Below are 24428 nucleotides of genomic sequence, written 5' to 3'. Positions count from 1 at the left end.
TGAGGGCTTTAGGCTTTATCTGAGACTGCAGGTATGAGAGTTCTCTCTTGGGAACCTACCTTCACCTTTACTGCATTTGTCAACCCTTCCCCACATACAGGAGTTTGTAATTCGAGACAGATACTCATTTCATCAGAGACAGAGTTTGCACTCATAAATTCTCTGAGCTGATTTTGGATAATTTTCAAGAAAAGAGGGGAATATCCTTTTTTTATTCTATCATTTTAAAACTAGAAGTCTAACAAATGTAACTGCTTTTTTTTTCCTGTCAAATTAATTCGTAGCTATCCTTCTTGGAATGAACTTCAGCATGGATTAACTATCCATTGAACATACAGCATGTATTCCTTATTACTTTTGTTTAGAATTTTAGCTCCAGTTATTTCAAGAAAACATTCCAAATAATTTTAAAATAATCATTAGACAATTAAGTTTGGCAGTGTATTTTTACCATGTTTGTAATCATTACTGTTTCTTACACTCCACTCCTACCCTTTGGGTTCACTGTGCTTCATGTTGAAGCACATCATTTAATACTTCTATCAGCAAGGGTCTGGAGGTGGTGAATAATCAATCTTTGCTTTTCTGAATATATCTTTGCATTTCTCTTACATCTATATTACAGTCTAGCTGGATACAGAATTCCAGATGGACAGTTATTTCTGGAACTTTGAAGATATTAATATATTGACTTTTGGCATCTCTTGTTGCTGGGAACAAGCCATCAGTTTATCCTTCCACAGTAGGAAGACTATTTTTAATAGCTTTTAATATTTTCCGTTTGTCCCAAGTGTTCTATTTCATTATGTTTTTCTCTAGGTAAAGCTTTGTTTTATTTCCAAGTGTGGCACTTGGTGATATTCTTAATCTGAGTCTTCAATTCAGCAAGTTTTAGCCATCATCTTTTCAAATATTGGTTTTCTGCCATTCTTCAACCTTCTTTAAAAATTCCTATGAGATGAATGGTAGAGCCTCTTGTTCTATCTTTCATGTACAACTCATCCTCTATATTCTTCATTGCTGTGTACTGTATTATGGGTAAATTTCTCACGATTATCTTATAGTTCATTAATTCTGTCTTTGACCCTGCCCAGTCTAGAGTTTATTCTATCAAATGAGTCTATTTCAGAGACTACATTTTTCATTTCCAGAATTATTTTTTTCTATCACTTTGTCTTTTCATTTTAGTTCCTGTGTTATAACATCTTAACATTTTTTCTAATTTCTTCTTTTATCTTTTGAGTATCATAAATATACTTAAAGTCATTATTAGAGTTCATTGTTACTTTCATTTCATTTGGGGTGAATTCAATTCTCATTTGTTATTTTTGTTGGCTTTCTCATGTAGAATGTTGGTATGCACAATATTCTTCAGTGGGAGATTTTAATTTCTTCCTGCTTCTCCTCATTGCCTTGACCTTTTCTTCCTATGTAACAGTTTTATTATTTCCTGTGCTGGTCCCTGGTACAACAAGATTTAAAGTAATGGTCTGAGGCTCTTGTTCTGGGTAACATGTGGGATATGGCAGAGTCAGTCCCAGGCTAGTGGCCAGTTGGATCTAGGTCTTGGGTGGGAGACTATGTTTGTTTTCTCTTGCCTCTCTGGAACACAGGTTCTTATAAGCCACTGCCCTAAGGAGCAGTTGGTTACAGCATATTTGTAAACTCCTTTCTTGGGCTAAGAAGGCTTGGTACCAAGCAGCAAATCTAGCTCCTATATCCATGCTTTGCACGGATGCACTTGTAGTCCCTATAGTAGCATGGAATTCAAACTTCTTCCTTCCAGACCTGGAATCCAGCAGACAGCAGCTTTAATCCTACTAATTGCTTTGTGATTGTGTTATGTTTCTGGTTTATGGATATACTTATGTTTTCTTTTTCCTGAAAATGGCTATTTCTTTTTAATTTCCTCTATTCATGGTACTGTGATACCATGTGATAGAGCTGAAGGAACCTCAAAATACAAATTTACAATGCCAAATTGCCCCAATATTCAGTTTCCCAAACATTCATTTTTATTAACACAACAATCCAAAAATTCTACTTTGCCCAGCAAAGGTAATACTTACTTTTCTCTCTCTCTCTCTCTTTTTTTTTTTTTTTTTACCAGCAAACAGAGGAAAAGATGATTATGTCTTACTGACAGATTTTCTTATTTACTCACCACCTGAAATTAGCCCCAAATGATAAATTTCAATTTACTTTTTTTAACAGGAAAAAAAGGGTTGAGAAGAAGTAACAATTCAGTGGCCGTATCTATTATTATCTGCATTACAGCTTAAAACTTCTGCAGTTTTACTTAATCTTAATCTTAGAGAGAAATCCAGCTATCTGTGCATGCATTTATTCAGCTTTTAATGGATAAAGCTGGGAAGTATAATAGGCCCAAAAGAGGGGAGTCACAATTTTGGAATTATTTTCTTAATGACCATTGAAGAAAGCTTTGTCACATTTATCCAGGACTTTTATTTCCAAAGAGAGATTTATACATATTCTATTTCTGAAGGCTGCCTTACCTAGGTATCCATTTTATTTACCCACTCATGTTGCTGGCCTGTAAGTGTTATTATGCACAAGAGTTGAGGAATAGAAATGTACCACACTTCACATAACATGTGTATTACTGAATATTTATATATATCTTGAATTTCAATAAATCAAATTGCATTTTACTTTTGAATTGTAATATACTTTTAAATGTATTTCTAGAGGAAAAGAAAATAGATTGAAACATCATAAGACAGGGCAGAACTAGGAAAGTGAACTTAACAGTCAAGCACTTAACTGGAAAATAACTTAATAATGATAAGGAAGTGTATTCCTTAATTTAAATCTTATACTGAAATATATCACCCAGTGTCAATAACAATACTAATTACTATTGAAATGAGAATATATTCTAATTTTATTGGAGGAACATCTGGAACTTTTAGAAAAAAACCTGCATTAATGATAGCTGCTTTGGCAAAAGAAACTATCACCAGAGTGAACTGGCAACCTACAGAATGGGAGAACATTTTTGCAATCTATCCATCTGACAAAGGGCTAATATCCAGAATCTACAAGGAACTTAAACAAATTTACAAGAAAAAAAACCAAACAACCTCATCACAAAGTGGGCAAAAGACACGAACAGACACTTCTCAAAAGAAGACATTTAGGCAGCCAACAAACATAGAAAAAAAGCTCATCGTCACTGGTCATTAGAGAAATGCAAATCAAAACCACAATGAGATATCATCTCATGCCAGTTAGAATGGTGATCATTAAAAAGTCAGGAAACAACAGATGCTGGAGAGGATGTGGAGAAATAGGAACGCTTTTACACTGTTGGTGGGAGTGTTAATCAATTCAACCATTGTGGAAGACAGTGTGGTGATTCCTCAAGGATCTAGAACCAGAAATACCATTTGACCCAGCAATCCCATTACTGGGTATATACCCAAAGGATTATAAATCATTTTACTATAAAGACCCATGCACAAGTATGTTTATTGTGGCACTATTTACAATAACAAAGACTTGGAACCAACCCAAATACCCATCAATGATAGACTGGATAAAGAAAATGTGGCACACATACACCATGGAATACTATGCAGCCATAAAAAAGAATGAGTTCATGTCATTCTCATTCTCAGGCACATGGATGAAGCTGGAAACCACTATTCTCAGCAAACTAATACAGGAACAGAAAACCAAACACTGCATGTTCTCACTCATAAGTGGGAGTTGAACAATGAAAACACATGGACACAGGGAGGGGAACATCACACACTGGGGCCTGTCAGGGGGTTGGGGGCAAGGGGAGGGATAGCATTAGCAGAAATGCCTAATGTAGATGACGGGTTGATGGGTGTAGCAAACCACCATGGCACATGTATACTTTTGTTACAAACCTGCACGTTCTGCAGATGCATTCCAGAACTTAAAGTATAAGAAAAAAAAAAAGATAGTTGCTTTGAAGAATTTTTCTATTTTTCTCTCTCTAATGGGGAAGGGGGAAAGAACAGATTCTAGAGATAGACTTGGGTTCAAATCTTGACTACCCTTTATTATGGATGTGATTTCAGGCTAGATAAATAACCTCTCTGAGGCTCAGTTTCTTCACCTGTAAAACAGGAATAATAACTACTTTTTGTAGTTAAATGTAAACTAAAAAAAAATTGCCTGGTATATAGTAGGGATTTAGTATGGTGACTATCAGTGTTATTAGCATTCACAGGCTTTTTTCCTGGAAGGCAACAAAAATATAAATACAAATACATATAAATACAGACAACTGTACTTCTACTGTATCTGACCTAAGGGACACTCAAAGCCATGTTTCTCTACTTCCGCTATCTCCTGTGTCCAGGGAGAAATCAGGTTCTATACAAATTTCCCTTAACAGGAGGGAAGGCAGGACAACAGGAAGACAGGATTAAAAGAAGACATTAATTATAAGCTCCCACTGAGTGCTCACGATGTTCCGTGGTACTCCCTATGCACCATGCTATATGTTTTATACATGATCTTGTTAAATCCTTACAATAACCCTACAGGGCAAGCATTAGTATTCTGTTTAAAAAGAGGAAGTCAAGCTTACAGTTTAAGTAATTCATCCACAGACCAGTAACAGACCTGCTCTGTCCAGTAAGTGACAGACCAGAAATTCAAACCCAGATCTGTGTATTGAAAGTCTTTATCTTTTTAATGCCATCATACCACATCCTACCAGGAAGACAAGATTTATAAACAACATGTGACACAGTAAGAATATATATTTGGTCTCTGCCCTTAGTTCCTGGCACAGAGCTCCTAAAACCCTTGGAATTCCCTGCATGACAGGAATGAGAGGAGTATCTTTGTTATTTGTAATAAGCCCCTTTCAATAATACCTGAGTTTATGAGGTGACTTTTGGAGGCTAGGGGCTGGCTGCTAAACCAGTCATAAGATTAGAGGGTTTTAACTTTCGGCCCCACCCCCTCATCCTGACCTCCAGGGAGGGGAGAGAGGCTGGAGATACAGTCAATCACCAATGGCTTAATGACTTAATCAATCATAATTAGGTAATGAAACCCCAATAGAAGCCCCTAAATGATGGGATCTAGAGAGCTTTCAGGCTGGTGAACACACCCATGGGCAGGGAGGGTACTGCACCTCAACTCCATGGGGACAGAAGCCCCTGTGCTCTGGACTCTTCTGGATCTTGCCCTATGTACCTCTTCATCTGGCTGTTCATTTACATTCTTCATAATATCCTTTATAATACACCTGTACATGTAAGTAAAGGATTTCCCTGAGTTCTGTGAGCTGGTATAGCACATTATCAAACCTGAGGAAGAGATCATGGGAACCTCCAATTTGTAGCCAAGTTGGACAGACGTATAGGTAACCTGAGGACCCACTACTTGTGACTGGCATCTGAAGTGGGGAGTAGTCCTGTGGGACTGAGCCCTTAACCAGCAGGGTCTGCACTAACTCTGGGTAGTTAGTGTCAGAACTGGATTAAACTGTAGGGCACCCAATTGACGCTCCAGAGAATTGGAGAGTTACTTGGTGTGGAAAACCCACATAGCTGGTGTCAGAAGTGTTCTGTGAGTAGAAACAGATCCTAACAATAATAATTCAACAGTATAGTGAAGGGATTACATACGCTAAGTGATAAAGAAAATTGCTAAATTAACATGAAAACTGCATTTCAGGTGCTTATGTTGAATCACTTTTAAATGTATTTTGAATTAAAGAGGTAAATCCAGCCAGTGAATGTGAACTTGTCTGTAATGATTATATATTAAATAAACTTGACCTTGACATCTTATATCAAAGCTGAAAAGAGAATTGTTAGTCTCTCAAGAGGAACACCACCAAGTTATTTACAAGTGGGGCATTATGATGACTGTAGGAGGAGACAGGGAAGAGACATATCATGGAAAAGAATGATTTTTAACAAAATCAACTGATTTTCAAATCTCCATCATCAAAAGGTTTTTTTTTTTTTTTTTTTTTTTTTTTTTTTTTTTTGAGGTAGAGTCTCACTCTGTCGCCCAGGCTGGAGTGCAGTGGCATGATCTCGGCTCACTGCAACCTTCGCCTCTCAGGTTCAAGCGATTCTCCTGTCTCAGCCTCCCGAGTAGCTGTGACTACAGGCATGTCCCACCAGGCCTGGCTAATTTTTTGTGTACTTTTAGTAGAGACGGGGTTTCACCGTGTTAGCCAGGATGGTCTCGATCTCCTGACCTCGTGATCTGCCCACCTTGGCCTCCCAAAGTGCTGGGATTACAGGCATGAGCCATGGCGCCTGGCCATCAAAAGCTTTAACTATCAAGTACCCTAAGAAATGTGTAAAAAACCCATGTAATTATTAAGGAAAACAAATCCCTTAAGTAAAGAGAAAGAGCCAAGGTAGAAGTATACCAGCTGCTAAAGTAAAGAACTTTTTGATATTACAGAACATGGCAAGCCCTTTTAGTCACTTAAGTACTGGGTCTTCATAAAAAGTTTAGGTGCTTCTAAATTTAAATGTCTTAAATTAGAACAGATTAGCAGAAGTAATATAGTCCATAGGACATATATAAAAGTATATCTTATAAAAAATTAAATGTAGGACAATATTACACAATAGAATATATTACAGCTTTCAGAATTGTTTAAGAAAATGGTGTGGTAGGCAGAATAATGGCTTCCCAAACTTGTCCACACTGTAGTCCCCAGAAGCTGTGCATGGTAAGAGGGACTTTGCAGATATGATTAAGTATCTCCAGAGGGGAAGATTATGCTAAATTACCTGGGTGGACCCAACATAAACACAAAGGAAGGCAGGGGTGTCAGAGACAGAGAAAGAGATTTGAGGCTGCTGGGGGCTTTGAACATTTACGAGGGGACCATGAACCAAGGAACATAATCAGCTTCTAGAAGGTGGAAAAGGCAAGGAAACAAATTCTTCCCTGGGGCCTCCAGAAGGACACAGCCCTACTCACTGATTTTAGGTTTCTAGAGTCCAGAACTGAAAGACAATGTATCTTAGAGTTCTTTGCAGTGTAAGCTTTTCCCTCTTCCTCCGTGAATGAGAGCCTTTGTTTTGCTGGGTGCCCCCAAGAGTCTATGGCAGGCTCCTTTCTATTATTAACAATAAACTAACTCCTGAAAACCAAGCCAAAGACATTCTGACTCAAGACTGAACTATCTTTCCCTGCGAAATTAACCAGGAATTTGATGTTCAGTTATAAAAGTGCTTTAGTGAAATTCTAATATTTCCTGCCACCTATAATTTGCATTTTACAGCATTATTCTATGTAGAATAGCCACAATATAACACTAATTTTCTAAGTTCTCTGAATATCCCTTTAGCAGCCTGTCTCATATTTTTCTTTGTGTTTGTATCTTTGAATGACTAACACGTTATGCCTTTGAGATCTCCATCTCAAATTCTCCCAAAGCCCTTATAATTGTTTGGCCACCATAAGGTTTATTTGTCTACATACCATAAACGTTCTTTGTTTTCCATATTTGTTTTGGCTGGCTACAAACTGGGAGAGTGGATGTCCATAAAGGTTGCCAGATAAAAATGACATCCAGCAAAATTTGAATTCCAGCTGAATAACGGATCAATTTTTAGTATAAATATGTTGCAAATAACATGTCCTGCATTCTTATTGGTGAAATCTGGCAACTCTAATGCTCTAACTTCTTGCAATGAACCTAGTCCTGGGTAGGTATATTGCAAGTAGAAGGATAAGTAAGGAATGTTTGCTCCTACAAATTTGAAGTTTTCAACTTCAGATTTTTAAATCAATGTCCAATTTTCAAAGAACTACCTATGCTAAATCTTATTATTCAACCTTAATGATCAGAAACACGGTTAAAATTTTTAGGAGTTTATCATATAATGTGAACAAAAAAAGACCATTTTCTTTACCCCTTCACTAAAGGTTTTAGAAATCTGATATTCCTATATAGTTTCTCATATACTATGCTCAAATTCCTAACCTCTATTCCAGGTATGGAATAGGACTATAGCCTTCAACCTTGAAGATTATATTCTCATCTGCTCTCCAAAGCGTGTGTATTCTGAATGGCTTCCCCAGAAGTGGGGGTGAATTTGACAAATTACTAAATGACAAAGAAAAGAGCACAGACTAGATTCACTTATCCTTCTCTTTGATGGCATCACTCATTAGCTGTGTTATTGTTCTTGAGAATTTACAGCTTCTCTTCACTAAAATTCATGTACTTTTTAGTTCTTGATGCTTCTATGTTACAGCAGAGAAACAGCTTTTAAATGTCAGTGGATGGTAGAGTTTTTATTGCCTATGTGAAATAAGCACAATGAAGTAAGCTTTTCATAAAGGTAAATGTTTCTAACTTAAGAACAGCCCCTTTAGTCTCAGAGATTATATCCTTTTACCTTTTATTGTTAATGTTAAACTTTCTTTTATGAAATTATGATGATAGTAGATGTAAAGATTTTAGAAAACATCCTTTCTTCGAAAATGGTTGGCAAATTTATGTCTTCCAAAATTTTTAAAAACTTTCATATGTCTGTAAATTTAAATGTATGAGCATAATGCAGAATGCCTTTTATGTCTGTTTCAGAACTACCACTTCATGTCTAACAATGTTAAGTAATTTTACCTCTGACTCATGTATCTCCAGTTTTGGAAGTAGAAAGAGGTGGACTCAAGGAATTATTCTAGGCTGAGGACATGTTGGTGGAAAAGGAATGTTTCCATTCTCTTGCAAAGTTCAGAAAACATGTTTTAGGCTTTTTTCTTTCCTACTGGAAGATCTGAATTATGTGCCCTGATCTCTGGCACAGTGTTACTTGATATATTTTAAACATTGTTGTTTTGGTTAAGTCAGCAGTAACATGTGCACTCTATAAATGTCAAACATAAAATGCAACACATTCAGCATTCTATAAAGCATAGCAAGCAACTCAGCATCCCAGACATTTGAAATATCTATAGTATAGCTCAGCTCATTCTCACTTGGAACAAAGAAATTATTTTCCCCTCAATTCTTATGGCTAACACAGATTAGGAAAGCTCAAGAATATTCCCTTGCTTCTTTCAGAAGAAAAGGCTTTCGATAAATATGCTGGGAGAAATCATGAAATATTATGAATATGCGTATTTGTAGTGTTTAAACACATCAAATATTTAGGCATGTACTGGCATTTTTCAAAAATCCCATTTGATTTAACCCTTTATAATTTACTTTAATCCTCATGCCATCCCTTCAAGGCATATGTTGTATCCATGACACAGAAAAGCATAGAGAGGCTGAGTATAACTTAAGCAGCTCAGACGAAGTCACACAGCTAATGAGTGATGCTGTCAAAGAGAAGGGTAAGTGAATCCAGTCTGTGCTCTTTTCTTCTAGATCAAGTTGTATATTTATGTCTTCTGGTTGATTCTGAAAATAGGAACGGCTCTTATCTACTGCAGGTTATTTAACCATGGCATAGACAAAACATGTTTACAATCCTTGTCCAGCCAAAAATGGTATTTTGGAAGTACCTTTACGTAAGTCTTGGTTTGGTACAAAATTTTGATGAAGAGATATGACTCAAAGGCATTTTAATGCACAAAGCCACTCCTAGCTCAGGATGACTAACTATAACCCACCAGCTGTTTCACAGCATGCATTTCAGCGTAGCTTACAGCCAATGAGCAAAGAAAAAAAAATTGCATCTGTGACCCATTTTTCTTTAGTTTCTAGTCATTTATATCACACACAGAATTGGATGGAACCTAAGGAAGTGGTCCTTAGTTACTTCCAATTTTTTCACTTAAAATACAAGTATCTACCTCTCTGGGAACAAGATGAGGTTGAATGGCTGAATGAGGAAATATGAGAAAACACACGCATACAAAACATAATGACTAGTAATGTCATCCTCAACTTAAAAAATACATGAAAGATTCCTATCCAAAAACATCTCACAGTTTCTGCTGAATGTCATGTCCCTAAGAGTGCTCAGCCAATATCAGATGGTTACTTTGACGGGTCACACAGGACTATAAAAACATTTGTGTTTGATGCAGTGGGTACACTGCTGGGATCCCAATAACAAAAACACAAAACTTCCAAACTGGGCTTTTCTGATTCTATGCTTTAAATATTTGTACTGTTGTTGTATTGATGCTTTTATTTTGTTTCTAGTCTTAGTTTCTTTCTCTCTCTGAAAGAACTTTCATTTAAGACAAGTCTTAAATGAAATATCATGCTGTCTAGGAAAAGATATATTGGCTGCAATGAGGAGGATGGAGTGATGGAAGAGTGGCTAAGTCTGTGTGTGTACATGATTAATATAATTATGTAACATAATTTATGGAGAACTTTCAAACATAATTTTCAACTGAATTCACACAAAGATCTTGTTAAATTGGTGTCATCCCCTCTTTTGCTTAGCTGAACTGACATAAGGAAAAGAAGACTTGTGCTTATTAAGGGAACTTGGAAGTCACGGTCTCCATTTAATAGATGAGGACTAAGCAGCAGGTCTTGACTGAAACATCAGCTGTATCTTTTAATGGCTGTGGGATCTTGGGCTAGTTCCTCATGAATCATTTTCCTCATTTGTACTTGGTGGAGGAAACTGAAGTTTATTATATTTCCAAGGGCAACAAAAATAGTCACTGGAGGAACTATGCCATGGATTCCTGTTGATTTAAAGAACTATAAGAAACATTTCACTGCACTGTCACAACAGTGAATCAGCTAAGAAGCCTGGCCTCCTCTGCTGTTCTGTGTCTACATTCAGGCATCAAGAAGCAACCATATGGTGGTTTTAATACGACTTATCTCTGTGAATTATAATCTCTAATATGTGTGTGTGCATCTCCCAAGGATACTGAAGTTTGATCCCTAGGGGAAAAATTATACATGATTTTATTCTTGAGAAATAAACAATTCATTCTAATGCACCCCTGGTTGAAGCATGCGTAGGAGTGTGAGGTTCACACTCCAAAGTCTTTATTCGTTGACAGAGTTAAAACAGAAGGAAAAATAACATAAAAATCATGGCAAATGTTATAGATTCCTTTAAAGTACTATATTAATATATTGGGATTAAGAATGACCACACCATCGCTTTTTTTTTTCCATGCCTGGGACACACACAAGGTGAAATAGTTGCACACCTCACCTAGGGATGACTTTGTATTGTTTGGAAGAAAAGAACAAACAAAGTCACAGTTTGATTGAATCCTGAGATTCTACCCTATCCTGGGGGAATCCACAGTAAAGTCATTGGGTTTCCTTTAGCATACCAATCAGCAGGGGCAAGTGAGGGCCAGGCTGGTATGAAGGTGACATCGGAGACATCTGTGTCCCTAGAATTCTAATAGAGCTCTGAAGTCTGGGCTTTATACTATCATCTGAAGGGCTGTGCATAGAAGCGTAATGCTTAAGAAATACCCTTTGATGATGATGAAAATATATGGCACTTCAAAATAGCCTGCTTTGTGAAAAAACAATCTGCCACATTCAAATTCTGAATACAGCTAACATTGAAATAAAATTGTCTGGATTAACTGTTGCAATAAGAGAGAGCTAATTTCATCTTGCCCTTGTCTGTCTGGCAACTGCTAACCATCCTTTAACCTCCAGCTCAGCCATCCCCTTGCTGTCATGGCAATGTTTCATGTCTATTTACATCCGATATGTCCAGAAAGTAAGTCAAGCTGGTGAAGGTGCCTACTGTGTGGTTAGATCTCCACAGCTAGTTTGGCACATTTACATAGTGCTGACTAAATGCTTGTGGAATCACTGAAGGATGACATACAACAGGTGAAACAGTTAAGAGGGAACTGAATGAGTTAGCTAGGGTATTCTGGCTCAGAGTTCAAGGAAAAGGCTTGGATATGCTTCAGTTTATGTTTATCTTGAAGAATAAATTATTTTTTCTTGCAAATAATTTATACATCTTAATGAAAAAGAAAATGGGTTTGTAAAGAACCTACTTTGTGGTTCTAATACAGAAATTGCCAGTATCACCAAAGATTTCTACAGTTCACAGTATTGGGCATATGAATACTAGACCAAGAGTAATCATTATAAATTGGTCAACACAAATGAAATAGCAACGTGGGAGCCATGTGGGATTTGCTCACATTTAAAGAATACTGATGTAAGTAAAGTAAGAAAGTCTTCCTTGGGACCTTGACCTAATATGGCATACCCATTATCTATACTGACAATCTATTTGGGGCAGACCACGTCTCTCTCTTTTTTTTTTTTTTAATTATACTTTAAGTTTTAGGGTACATGTGCACAACGTGCAGGTTAGTTACACATGTATACATGTGCGATGTTGGTGTGCTGCACCCAGTAACTCGTCATTTAACATTAGGCGTATCTCCTAATGCTATCCCTCCCCCCTCCCCGCACCCCACAGTGTGTGATGCTCCCCTTCCTGTGTCCATGTGTTCTCATTGTTCAATTCCCACCTATGATGTTCCCCTTCCTGTGTCCATGTGTTCTCATTGTTCAATTCCCACCTATTAGTTAGAACATGTGGTGTTTGGTTTTTTGTCTTTGCGATAGAACCATCATTCTCAACGTCTCTTTGAAATGAATTAGCTGAAAGCAAGTCCCTCCTCTGGAGTCTAATAACATGTTATTAACTCCTTTGAGGCACCTTTGAAGTACAAATGTGTCATCACATGTATAACCGTATAACATCACTTCTGTTTACAAGAAACACAGAGAAAATAAATGCTACCATCTCAGAAGAAGTAAATCCAAACCATATGAACTAAAGACTTTACTTTCAGGGACCCCTGTCACTCATGAGGTCATGTCATATTTCAGCAGCCAGACCTGGCTCCACACCTCTGCCTTCAATCTCTGTAGGTTGTTGCATAGTCCCTGGCCTTGACAAAGTCATTCAAAATTGCTGGGCCTCAGTTTTCCCAATGACAGGGTTGGACCAGATACAGCTGTGAGAATAAATACAATTTAAAAGCTGTTGGAATCCCCAAAACACTTTAAGCCTTGAGAGAGATGTGGCTGTGATCTGAGTCATGCAGCATGTTTTGCAATTCTACTTCTTAGATTATAGCTTAACTCTCTTCCTCATTGTTTTTGTTCTGTAAATGACTAGGAGACCAAAGAGCAGACCTCTACCTTCCAATCACCAATCTTTGTTAGAGATTAACTCTCTTCTTTATTGTCCTGACCTATTTCCTGACCTAACTCAGACTAGATGGTGCTCTGAACAGAGACCCCATGACAGTTACATCTGCAGTAACTGCAATGGAGTGTTAAACGTACCTTTCTTAAAAGAGAAGGACCATCTGAACTAATCAGGTCATTGTGACTACGTATTAAGCCTTACACAGAAAGATGTCGAAATTCTGCTAAAATTCCCCAGGCTTTGTCTACATAAGCAATCTCACACGTCTACGCTTTGTAACACTGACTTCCATTGTTAGGAATCTGTGCTTCTTGGGTGGGCTTGTCCTCAACCTTTGCACTTAAACTCTCTTTAATCTAGATTCTGACTCTTTCATTATTTTAGGTTGACATAGACTACCTGAGAGGCCCTGTAAGTGGCTAGGGCTGCACTGTCTTCCCAGTGCTTTCATCTATTTCCGCTATTGAAGTTCTGGTGGACAAACACAAAAAACAAAAAGCAAGATGATTTTAAAGGTGCTTGATGACTCGATTGTTCTTAGGATGAAAAAAACAGCTTAAGAATTATCTGAAATATTTTCCTGGGACAAAACTAGGAAAAAAGTTAAAACTATCCATATAGGCGGGTTTTCTCCCACCTCTCTTTTTAATACCCACGAATGTAGTGGCTAAAATATTCCCAGCGATTCATGTACAACTCCAGGGGGCACCATTCATAACAAAAGACAATGTCAATGGTGTTTCCTGGAGCATGCCACTCAGTGACTTTAAGGAGCCAATGAGTGGGCCTGCCCTGGCATCTTATCTTTACTATTCACTAGTTATATGACCCTTGGCAAGCTATTTGATCTCTCTGATTCTGTTTCCTTCTCTATAAAACGGAGTTGATAAAGTATATTTCCAAAGTCTGCTATAAAAATTAAATTAGATAACATACGTACAGAATCTGGTATTGGGCAGCATACTAACACCAGTATTAGTTCTTTAAAATCATAAAACTATCCTATTGCATGGTATAAGAAACAACTGTATCTAGGACTTGTGGCCCATACTATAGGAAGACACCAAAAGATACTGTGAAATTGGCAACAGATTTCATATCCTAAAGATGTGGAAGATACCCAAAAGTTAAAGAGGTCAGAAGGTAGTGGCCCCAGAAGCACCTAATTTTGAAGTCTCAGAAGCGTGATAACTGGCAGAAAAGAAGACTAATCAGCATACTAATTTATTAGGGTGCGTTGGCACAACTATTATCAAGGATAAGCAACTGTTTAAGACATGCTGCATTCATTAAGGTTATATGTGCTGCCAACAAATTACTACATGCTTAATTTAAACCTTTTTGTGCCTTCCTTAGTAATCCAGGACTTGTCAATATTTAATTGCACTAAATCTTTAATTTGATTCTTTAGATAAGAAGCAATTAACCTACACAATAAAACTATAATTTAGGAATTACAGACTTTCAAAATGATGGAACTGAAAGAGATTTTATATAGCATCTAGTCTAACCTCTACATGTGACACCTGGGAAAACTGAAGTCTAGAGCAGCCGAGAGACACACCTACAGTCACACAGGGCAAAGGCAATTCTGGCATTTGGTTTCATTAACTTATTCTAATTTTTTCTTACTACAGGAAACCCATATTCAGCTTGCCTAAATACACATACCAACAATTTAACATTGGACATATGTGTTCCCATCTCAACTCTGCATAATTTGGGGTTCACAAGGCAATGAAAGAAAGCTGAAGGGCTGGCTCAATGATGGACAGAAGCAGTGTGGTGGGGCTTTGTGGGAAGGTCTGAGGATATTCAGGAAGGCAAAAGAACAAATTAGGGATCTATCAGTCTGGGATTTGAGTAGTGGCAATTAGGGTCTATTAAGGGACCAAATATAGAATTATTCTCTATATCCAATACGTAGCACAGTGACTAGCATGTAGTAGGTTCTTAGTTCTCATTTATTATATGATTGGATAATGAACTGTAATTGAGTGAATCAAAGAAAAAGCCTGTTCCTTGAGAAGAAATGAGACCTTTAGGGGCAACAGAGCAGGGGGACTGCCTAGTGCAGTCTATTAAGGGAGGAAGAGGAAGAGTCAGCAAAGCTATCCCTAACCTTAGAATGAAGGAGGTAACTTGTTTCCCTTGGAAGGACAGTGAGTGTGTGGCCCTTTTGCTTCCATCCACATTTCCATTCTGAGGAAGTGTGGTAGTTTCTATGGCACTTGGTCTGTTTCTGGCCACCCTGCCCAGGATGGAACATGAAGAAGTGGAATGCTTGAGGGGAGTCTTTCACCAACAGCAACAGAAATTTCAAATCCATAATGTCATATTATTTTGAGAAGAGACTCTGCGCTTACATGCTAGCCATGCAAGCTACTGACCATATGGACATGGATGAGAAAAATGCTTCATAGCAGGAACTGAAGATTAAGAAACAAATGTGATTCTAGGCTATCAGAGCAAACTCCACCTAATGAAGAATGCGGGAAACCTGGGATTTCCTGGCCAACTTTCCATTCACTGAAAATGTGGCCATCTGTGGTCCTAAGCCCGGTGTGCTTCAACCTTCTGCCACGTCTGTTAAGGCTGGACTTTCAAAATAGCCATTTCAAGAGCACTGGTGGCACAGACATGATACAGAGCTATATCTCATTATATTTTCCAAATAGGTCAGTGTTTGAAATTCCCTTTCCTTTAAACATCTATGTCTAATATTTTTCACTTTTGTACCATAGGATGTGACCCCTTGAAGAAATATACACCATTCATCACCTCTTGTATTTTCCTGGGATTAAACAGAGAAACTATAATAAAATAAGCTGCAAAATACCTAAGATAGACCTTTCAAGGTTCTTGTGATGTAAGCAATTCCTACTTAAAAGGAATGCCAACACCTCAGTGGATACTACCAAAGAACTGGATAATAACTTCTCTATACAACTTCTAGTAACTAATAGCGAAATGACAGTATGTGTGTCAGTTGCTAGGACAGAGTAATGGATTCTGCTGTATGTTCATATGAAACATATATACAGCCCAAGGAGAAGATGTGATGTATTTAATGTGATCTTCATTTAACATCTGATTAAGGCAAAGCTGGTGCATTTTTAAAAACCGTCTTTCAAAACCAAGAGACAGGTCAGTGAAAAGACCAATGATATAAACACTCTTCCCCAACTCACAGAGCTGTCAAGGCTTTTACATTTTGAGCACAGTTTCAATTCTCTAAAAAGAAATGCCACCTAAAAAACGTGCTAAGCACCCTCTAAATATTTCTTATTATGTTGCCAATGCTGGTACTCACCCCTTTACAGTGGCTTACTGTACTCATCCTAACTCAGCTCTGTATGCCATTCAAGGAATAAACACAAGCTGCTTTTGAAAGAAAGGGGAAGCATCTGTTGGAATTTTTATATTAATATTTGTAAAACATCTTGAGAAAAAATAGAAAAAGGCAACCCAGAAAATAGTGTTCTGCAATGAAATTATAGAAAAGGTGGTAAATAAACCAAAATAAAAGGTTTTTCTAATAAAGGAGCAGTTTTGTTCTCATCATACAAATAATCTTAGCTAAGTGCAGATAAGAACTAGAAGGCTAATTCTAAAAAAGACCAGCTTTTGGACAAGAGTGAAAACATACCTTTGTGTCTAAATTTACCATACAATAAACTCCCTGGAAAGGTTCTTATGTTGCCTAGCTCTGAGCATATTGATTCTTCTCTTGTTTTTGTCTTTAATTATGCTGCTGAACTCCTAACTTCTTAAGTAAAAGTGAGTCTAAAGAAACAGGATGACTAAAGTCACACAAATGTCCACTCACCTCCCATAATTTTGGATTGGCAGTTAATAAACTCTGGCTTCCTGTCTGTGAGGTACCTCTGGCAGGTATGGTGGAGGATCTGGAAGAAGGTGCATTTTTCTGACGCTGTGCTGGCTACCCACTGGTCAAAAGCATTTTCAAACAACAAATCAAACTCTGCCGAATCCTGGAAAAGACAATGAAATAACTACTAATCTCAATCTATAAAAACTGCTGTTTCTAGATTACTCTTGTCAAAAGATTTATAAGGGCTAAAACAAAGACTTTGATCGCAATCATAAGGCTCATCTTTATCCAAGTGTATGGAGAGTCTACATTTCTCTGTTTATGAAGCAAACCCCAAATCTTACAGTATTGACACATGTTCCTAGGAAACTAGTATCACACAAATTGAGATAGCCTAACTAAACACTGACAAATGTATGTATTTGTATTATCTTCCCAATTTCCTGGAAAAGGGATTCCTTTAGGTTCTCAGCAATGACCTATATTAATCTGGCCCCTAAACTTTGGTAGGAAGATTCCCTCTTGCTATTTTAGTCTATAGTAACAGTTTATATTTTATTATTCCTCATTATTAGCATTTTGTGAGGTGTGCAAGTGAGCAACGGGAATGTACTTTGAATAGATAACTATGCCATAAAATGTTTCTCCTATTAAAAGCAAGGGAATCACAATGCATACTGAAAGATACCATTCATTTACTTGATTTTTGGTAAATACACCTTGTCATTGGTGCCATTAGGAGATAAATGAGGTTTTGGTAAACATGTCTTTTTTTTTCCATATTGATAACCACTGATATGATTATCTGCACTCTGAACTGCGTACTTTGCTGATCAATGTTACCAGAGATCACATTTTTTCAATATGCATTCTCTTAGGTTCCTCTATTAAACATGATGAAAAGATTTATAATTTCCCATAAGAAACGACTATGTATCCAAAAGTTTTAATCACATAATTGAAATAGAGAAATAGCCTTCTTAAGAATGATTCAAACCACCACCACCCCTACCAAGGTCAATCAGAGAGTCATCTTGTGAAAAGAATGCCTTTGCTCAGCATTGGACAATTCACTCACCCCATTAGGATCAATACCATTAACCTGGCGAAGCTGCTCGAGCATCCACTGTGATCTCCGAACAAATGATGTGGAGCCTTCAAACTGTTTGACCTTTGTAATGGACGCCTGTGTGGGTTTCTTGTTTGTCACTGCCAAGAAAAGATCACTCAGATTAGTGCACCTGCAAGTTGGTGGTTTGTTTCCACATTCAGTGCTGTTTCTACATGACACCTGCTATGTATATGCACAATAACAGAGAGAAGGCGGAGGGGGAAAGGAGGGAATATGAATAAATATGTGTGCCTTTGGTCAGGGGTGAACGTAAAGGAAATAGATGTTATAATCTCCACTCTGAAGCAGTTTACAATATAATTATAATTGTAAGGGCTGCTTCATTTATGTCTTTATCCATTCAAACTGAAAATGACTTAAGTGAATAACACCAAACACTTTCAATGGAGGCTACAAGTGCACAATTACAGCTTGCAGGAAAAGAAGCATATAGTACTGACAGGCATCAGGTAGGGTTCGTTGGGAAAGGCTGAATTTTAAAGGAAATGAAGGTAATTGGCTCCCCTAGAGAACTGCAAGGTATATTTCTAGTTTTATAGTCCAGTGTAAACATCTTAGGCTTCAGTGATGAGGAGTAATACCTAACTCAAAAAATCCCCAAACGATTTGGCTCTCTAATATTGTTCAGTTTGTATCTAGTTTGCATCTAATTATGATTGAATCTGGTGTTCTGGGCACACCTCCACACCTGTAGGAAAAGGACAATTTCTCCTCTCAGTCTCAGTGAGTTCTTCCCCTAAGCCTTTCTGTGCTAAAGATGGACAGCATCACCTCTCAGACTGATGTCAAGCATCAGGCACCAGGAGAGGCACTCTGAATATTTCTACATCTGCCTACTTTGTAACATGGAGACTCAAGGATAGGAATTAATTAATGGTCTTTATAGGGATTTCCTAAAAGCTTCTCCTGAACCCTGGCTGTAGGAATTAGCACATTAAATAGAAAGGAACTACAGAAAGTAGAAATCATTACTGGCTATATTGAAGATGATCCTAATTACTGACTTGCTGAAGACTATGCATCTGTGGCATATTCTTTGTTTCAAATCACCCCACAGATTCCACACTTTCGAATAACTATGCAGACGCTCAACAGATGGCAAAAAGAATTCTTAAGGGATGAAGTACAGAAAGCACCTACTCCAATCACAGTTGGTGAGTAGGAAGACTGTACAGTTCATGCATTCCATAGCTTATTGCACTTTCATTGTCTGGGGTCATTAAAGCAGGAGAGCAGAGACAAAGGAAAGGCGGCCACTGCCCTTAGATCTAGCGAGAACCCTACTTTCCCAGCACTGAAAACCACATTTATGTCCTGAGTACTATCTACTCTCTCTGCTTCCAACCAGAATTTAGTGAAGATTTGTTTTTAACTTCAAATAAGGTTTTGGTTTATCACCCATTATTTCAGTTATATTTGCTAAAAACTTCTGAATATTTCATACCAATTACATTTACTTTTATGATTAAGAAGTCATCAACCCCTTAACATCCACAATCAGATGAAATTTTATAGTCTTCTGTTCACAAATAGGAACAACCATTCCCTCTAATTGAATTCAGGCAGTATTACCAGTCTGCCCAGGACTCTGTCTATCCATTTAATTTGATTCATTTATTTTTTGTGTCCCCTATGACACAAATGGGAGACCTAATAGGTTTCTCTGATGGCTGTGACTTGCTCTTACGTTTTAATGTTAAAGAAACCAAGACACCTGGAATACAGGCAGGTCTTAAAATGTGCTTAAAAGATTAAAAAAGGTTTTTCAATAACAGGAAAACATGGGTTCCTGTATTAGACACACACCCCTCAACACACAAAGAGAATTTCCTCCTGTGTTTATGTAAATTATACAACATTTAAGCCTGGGAAACATGAAGGCTTTCTTTCTAACTTTAAAGTTGTTATGAGCTCCTGTTTTTACTTCTGGTCCATTTGCTTCCAAGTAATTTACAGCATTTTAAAAGCTTAAACACAACTCCTGATCACTGTATATTGCGGGCATGTTTTAAGATTCACATCTAAGGAAGGTAAGTTCCACTGAAAGTTTGTCATTGAAATGAGGCATGCAGGAACCCCAATATTATGACAAATGACCCCATGGAATTCCTCCACAGTGATCACACTGCAGAGCAGTCATTTTTAATGGAGGCAGCTGCAACTCTATCCATTCCTGCCTTTTCTCCCCTATTAGTTTATTCCTTGCCCAGTTCTTGGAGTCTGGCTAGTTTTCCTGGGCACTGAGCCTGGTTTGATTTAATTTTTGTTTATTGTTATTATCTCCAGCATCCTAGTTTCTATTTTGAAGCAGGTGCCTTAAAATTATATTATTATATACACATTGTATAGAGTTAAATTAAGACTTTCCCCTTCTGAAATCAAAACACTTGCACACACACACCATTGTAACTTTTTGAGTACATACTTGAGGAAAACATGTTTTAACTATTTCACTGTTTTGTTGTTTTGGGAGTCAGTAGCTTATAAAAAATACGCCAGTCACACAAAATCCAGATGTCTAGTGAAAAACAGTGATTTACCTTCTCTTTCCAAAGGAAAGCTAATTGACAGCACACCCTGGAAAATGCAACCAAATTATCTGAATCAGTAATATCATACAGCTGCATGCTACAGACTCCCAAAGTCATTATTCTGAATGACTTTAAAGGCCAGGGAATTTCCGTTATGCCTTCAACATTCACAAGGAAGAGACCAACACAGAGGCATTTAAAGGAATAGGGTGGGCATGACTCCCAGGTAATACTGCAGACCACTCAGAAGCAGCCGATTCTCCGGCTTCCTGCGCTGGTGTCAGAGGCAGGGAGAAGCATGGGGGCAACCCAATTCAGGCCGCTTTGCTATTAGCTCTGAAAAAACCACATGGTTTTCATGGCTTTGTGCCTCTTCTTTGGCTTTCATGTAGACTTGCTACTACACTTCAGCTTTGGTTAAGAAGCAGTGACACAAAATATTATGTCCAGAATATCCAGAATATCACTGCCATCACTACTCCAGTGGAGTAACATCTCTGTCTCATCAACTAATGGTTTAAAGAGCTCTTTTTAAAAATGGCCCCTCCACGAGACATTTTATACAAACAAAATTCGAAAACTTGCTATACTCAAAGGGTGGAGACCACTGACCTTGCCTATGCCCAGTCAGAGAATTCTTTTTAATTAAAAACCAATAAGCCAGCCAATAACAAAGACCATGTCATATCAAACTTGGTCTTGCAACAAGTCAGGAAAGTAGAACTGGTAGAAGAGGGAACAAAGACCAATGAAGAAAGACAGAAAGACAAGTCACTTGCATGTTATGTGAAATGGAAGAAGAGCTCATATACTGCCAAGATTCAGAGGCAGATCCTCTGTTTCAAGGTCCAGTGGCTGAAAGACCACTTTTTCCAAAACGCCACACTGTTACGCCTACACTCTCATTATTCACAGCATAATCCCTCAACTATTCCAAAAAGGAAAACCAGTTTGGCCTAGGAGGCAAATTATCTATTTAAAATAAATAGCCTTAAAATACTATTTTAAAGGAAACAATCAGTATATACCACCTGTACATCTCATATTTGAGATAGCTGAATAACATCTTTTTATACATTTTTCTACATTTACTATACACATTAAACTTGAATTACTTTATAACTTTATGTGGCCATTTCTCAAAAAAATAAAAAAGAAAAGAAGAAAAGGGGTAAAAGAAAAACAGACTGCACCCCCAATAGCTATAGTTTTGATATTTAGAGTGGCTAAAAATAAAATAAATATCCTTAAAATATTATTTTAAAGGAAACAATCAGTAGACCACCTGTACATCAACTATCTCATATTTGAGATAGCTGAATAACATCTTTTTACACATTTTTATACATTTACTATACACATTGAACTTGAATTACTTTCTAACTTTATGTGGCCATTTCTCAAAGAAAGAAAGAAAGAAAGAAAGGGAAAGAGGGCAAAAGAAAAACAGATTGCACCAAATAGCTAGAGTTTGATGTTCAGGGTGGCTAAAAAGCAGAATTTACCACACCTACATACCTAACATGCCTTAAACTTTCATCACGCGCTGCCCTATTTTGACCTTACAGTTAAGTGAAGGTCCGTGTTTTGTGGTATGCCTCAGCTCTCTGCTCTGCTGGAGTCTAACCACCAGATATTTTGATTTCAACAAGAGTGCTGATGAAAAATAAATAATCTGGAGGCAAAAAAAAGAGGCAGTATTCACATAGAATATTATTGGGGCTGCTGTGTGACTTGTGCCAGAGGTTACTGAGGGAAAAGAAAAAAGCAAGCTTCTGAAATGAGGGTTCAGGAAGTAACCGAGTGTGGCTTCTTGGTGCTGCTGTGGTGACAGAACAGGCTACGTGGCCAAGGTGAGAAATAATTATTTGGAGCTAGTTTCCTTACTGCTCTTCCAAAGCTCTAATGTATGATAATTCTAGGTGGATTTCACAATATCCATGAGAAACAAATATCAGGTCTGAGGCTGCTGTGTCAGCAATTCTATCAGCCAAGATGGCTGAATGTTTATAAAGCATAAAAGCAAAAATATCTAGGTTGTTACCTTAAATGCTTTCAGAACAGGGAAACATCCTCTGTGCTATAGTTAGTGGGAAATGGAGCATGGTGCTCTCCACACAGGATTGATCTTTTGGTTCTCACACTATTCTTAGTGTGTTATAATTTGGGGACATAGTAAATGTTTAGACCCTGCAGGCTATGTAACCCAGAGTTGCAAACCAGACCAACTTATGAAATGGTCAAGTTTGTCTCTGAGGCCCTCCCCTTCTCCTCCTTCTGTTTCTTCTTTCCCATCTTAGAATCTGGCTCTCTGGCCAGATTCCCAATAGGACCCAAAGGGGTCTGACATGGGATACTTAAATCTGCACGTTTTTTGTTCTGTTTTGCTTTCAAGACAGGTCTCGCTCTGTTGCCTGTGCTGGAGTGCAGCAGTTGCAATCATGACTCAGTGCAGCCTCAATCTCCTGGGCTCAAGCGATCCTCCCTCATCAGCCTCCCAACTAGCTGGGACTACAACAGGTGTGTGCCACTATACCCAGCCAATTTTTAAATTTTTTTGTAGAGATGCGGGTCTATGTTATCCAGGCTGGTCTCAAACTCCTGAGCTCCAGTGATCCTCCCACCTTGTCCTCCCAGAGTGTTAGGATTACAGGTGTGAGCCACCATGCCTGACCTAAATCTGTATGTTTAAGGAAGGCCTGTTTCTTTTCTTTTTTTTTTTCTAAAGAACAGCAACAACAAAAATGGTGGTACTTCAGTCATGTGCACCAAGCCACTGGAGAAAAATGTAGGATGCCCTTAAACAGTCCCTGCTCCATTAACCCCAAAGGGGGAAGGAAACAATAAAATCAGTGCATAGGGCTTTGGGAAGCAGATTTCCTCAGTCTACTGAAAAGACAATCACAAAGAAAAAAAGTTTTCCAGACAAAAGTTTCCTGATTTTGAATCACTAGTTCCTTAGTATCACTAGTTCCTAGGTATCCAACTATGTACCACATTCTCATCTCCAAAAGCAGAAGAGGAAGAGATAATGGAACGTCCAGGAAATTTCTCCAAAAGGGATGCCAAAAAGGAACCACTTTATGAAAATGTCTTGCTTTGTAAAGCAGTTTGGGTAAGTCTTTCAGTAGAAGGAGAAAAATAAAAAACACCTTGCTAAAAAATTCTATAGGAAGGCTGCTTTAATATGAAGGCACAGCACTACGTCCAGACTAGTTAGCAACTATGCAAATAATACAGCAAGTGCCTGCCCTACACCAACTTTGCAGGAGATACTGGCTGGTTTTTAATACTTCCACATGCTAACAAGGAAGCAGCATTACTTTTGGGATGCGCAATTTTTTTTTTTTTTGAGACGGAGTCTCACTCTGTCACCCAGGCTGGAGTGCAGTGGCACAATCTTGGCTCACTGCAAGCTGCACCTCCTGGGTTCACGCCATTCTCCTGCCTCAGCCTCCCGAGTAGCTGGGACTACAGGCACAGGCCCACATGAGATCTAGTTAGTACTTTTAAAATCTAGTCCCTTTTAAACCTTCTTTATTCTGTTGATAATTTTATTAAATGTAAAAATATGTAGATTTTTATTTTGAAAGGATAGTCTCTTTTTCAAGTAAATGACAGGTAGTCCTGGACTATTACATTTTAACCTTAAAATCAGGAACCTTAACCCCTGGAAGGCTTGAGTTCCCCACTGCCCTCCCCAGACTAGGACCATCATATGGTTGTATTATAATGGATACAGAGTGCTAACTGAGGTATGCATGTATAAATCCGTGAGGGAATGAATGCTTTTTTTAAGTTTT

General features: G+C 37.9%; 1 protein-coding gene across 4 annotated transcripts in view; it reads right to left on the bottom strand.

The window, feature by feature from the left end:
• Positions 1 to 24428, bottom strand: part of STXBP6 (syntaxin binding protein 6) — a 243251-nt gene that overhangs the window by 33609 nt on the left and 185214 nt on the right. For all 4 annotated transcript variants that reach the window (XM_030803339.1, XM_012498236.2, XM_030803341.1 and 1 more), the window contains 2 exons: positions 18041 to 18171; positions 16957 to 17122 (listed from right to left, as the gene is read on the bottom strand). In XM_030803339.1, the coding sequence (XP_030659199.1) occupies positions 16957 to 17122; positions 18041 to 18171 (297 nt within the window). The remainder of the gene's footprint in view (positions 1 to 16956; positions 17123 to 18040; positions 18172 to 24428) is intronic.

This window comes from Nomascus leucogenys, chromosome 22a (assembly GCF_006542625.1).
Source record: "Nomascus leucogenys isolate Asia chromosome 22a, Asia_NLE_v1, whole genome shotgun sequence".
NCBI classification, from domain to species: Eukaryota; Metazoa; Chordata; class Mammalia; order Primates; family Hylobatidae; genus Nomascus; species Nomascus leucogenys.
The sequence above is the reverse complement of the archived record's forward strand: the minus strand, read 5'-3'. Positions and strand labels throughout refer to the sequence as shown.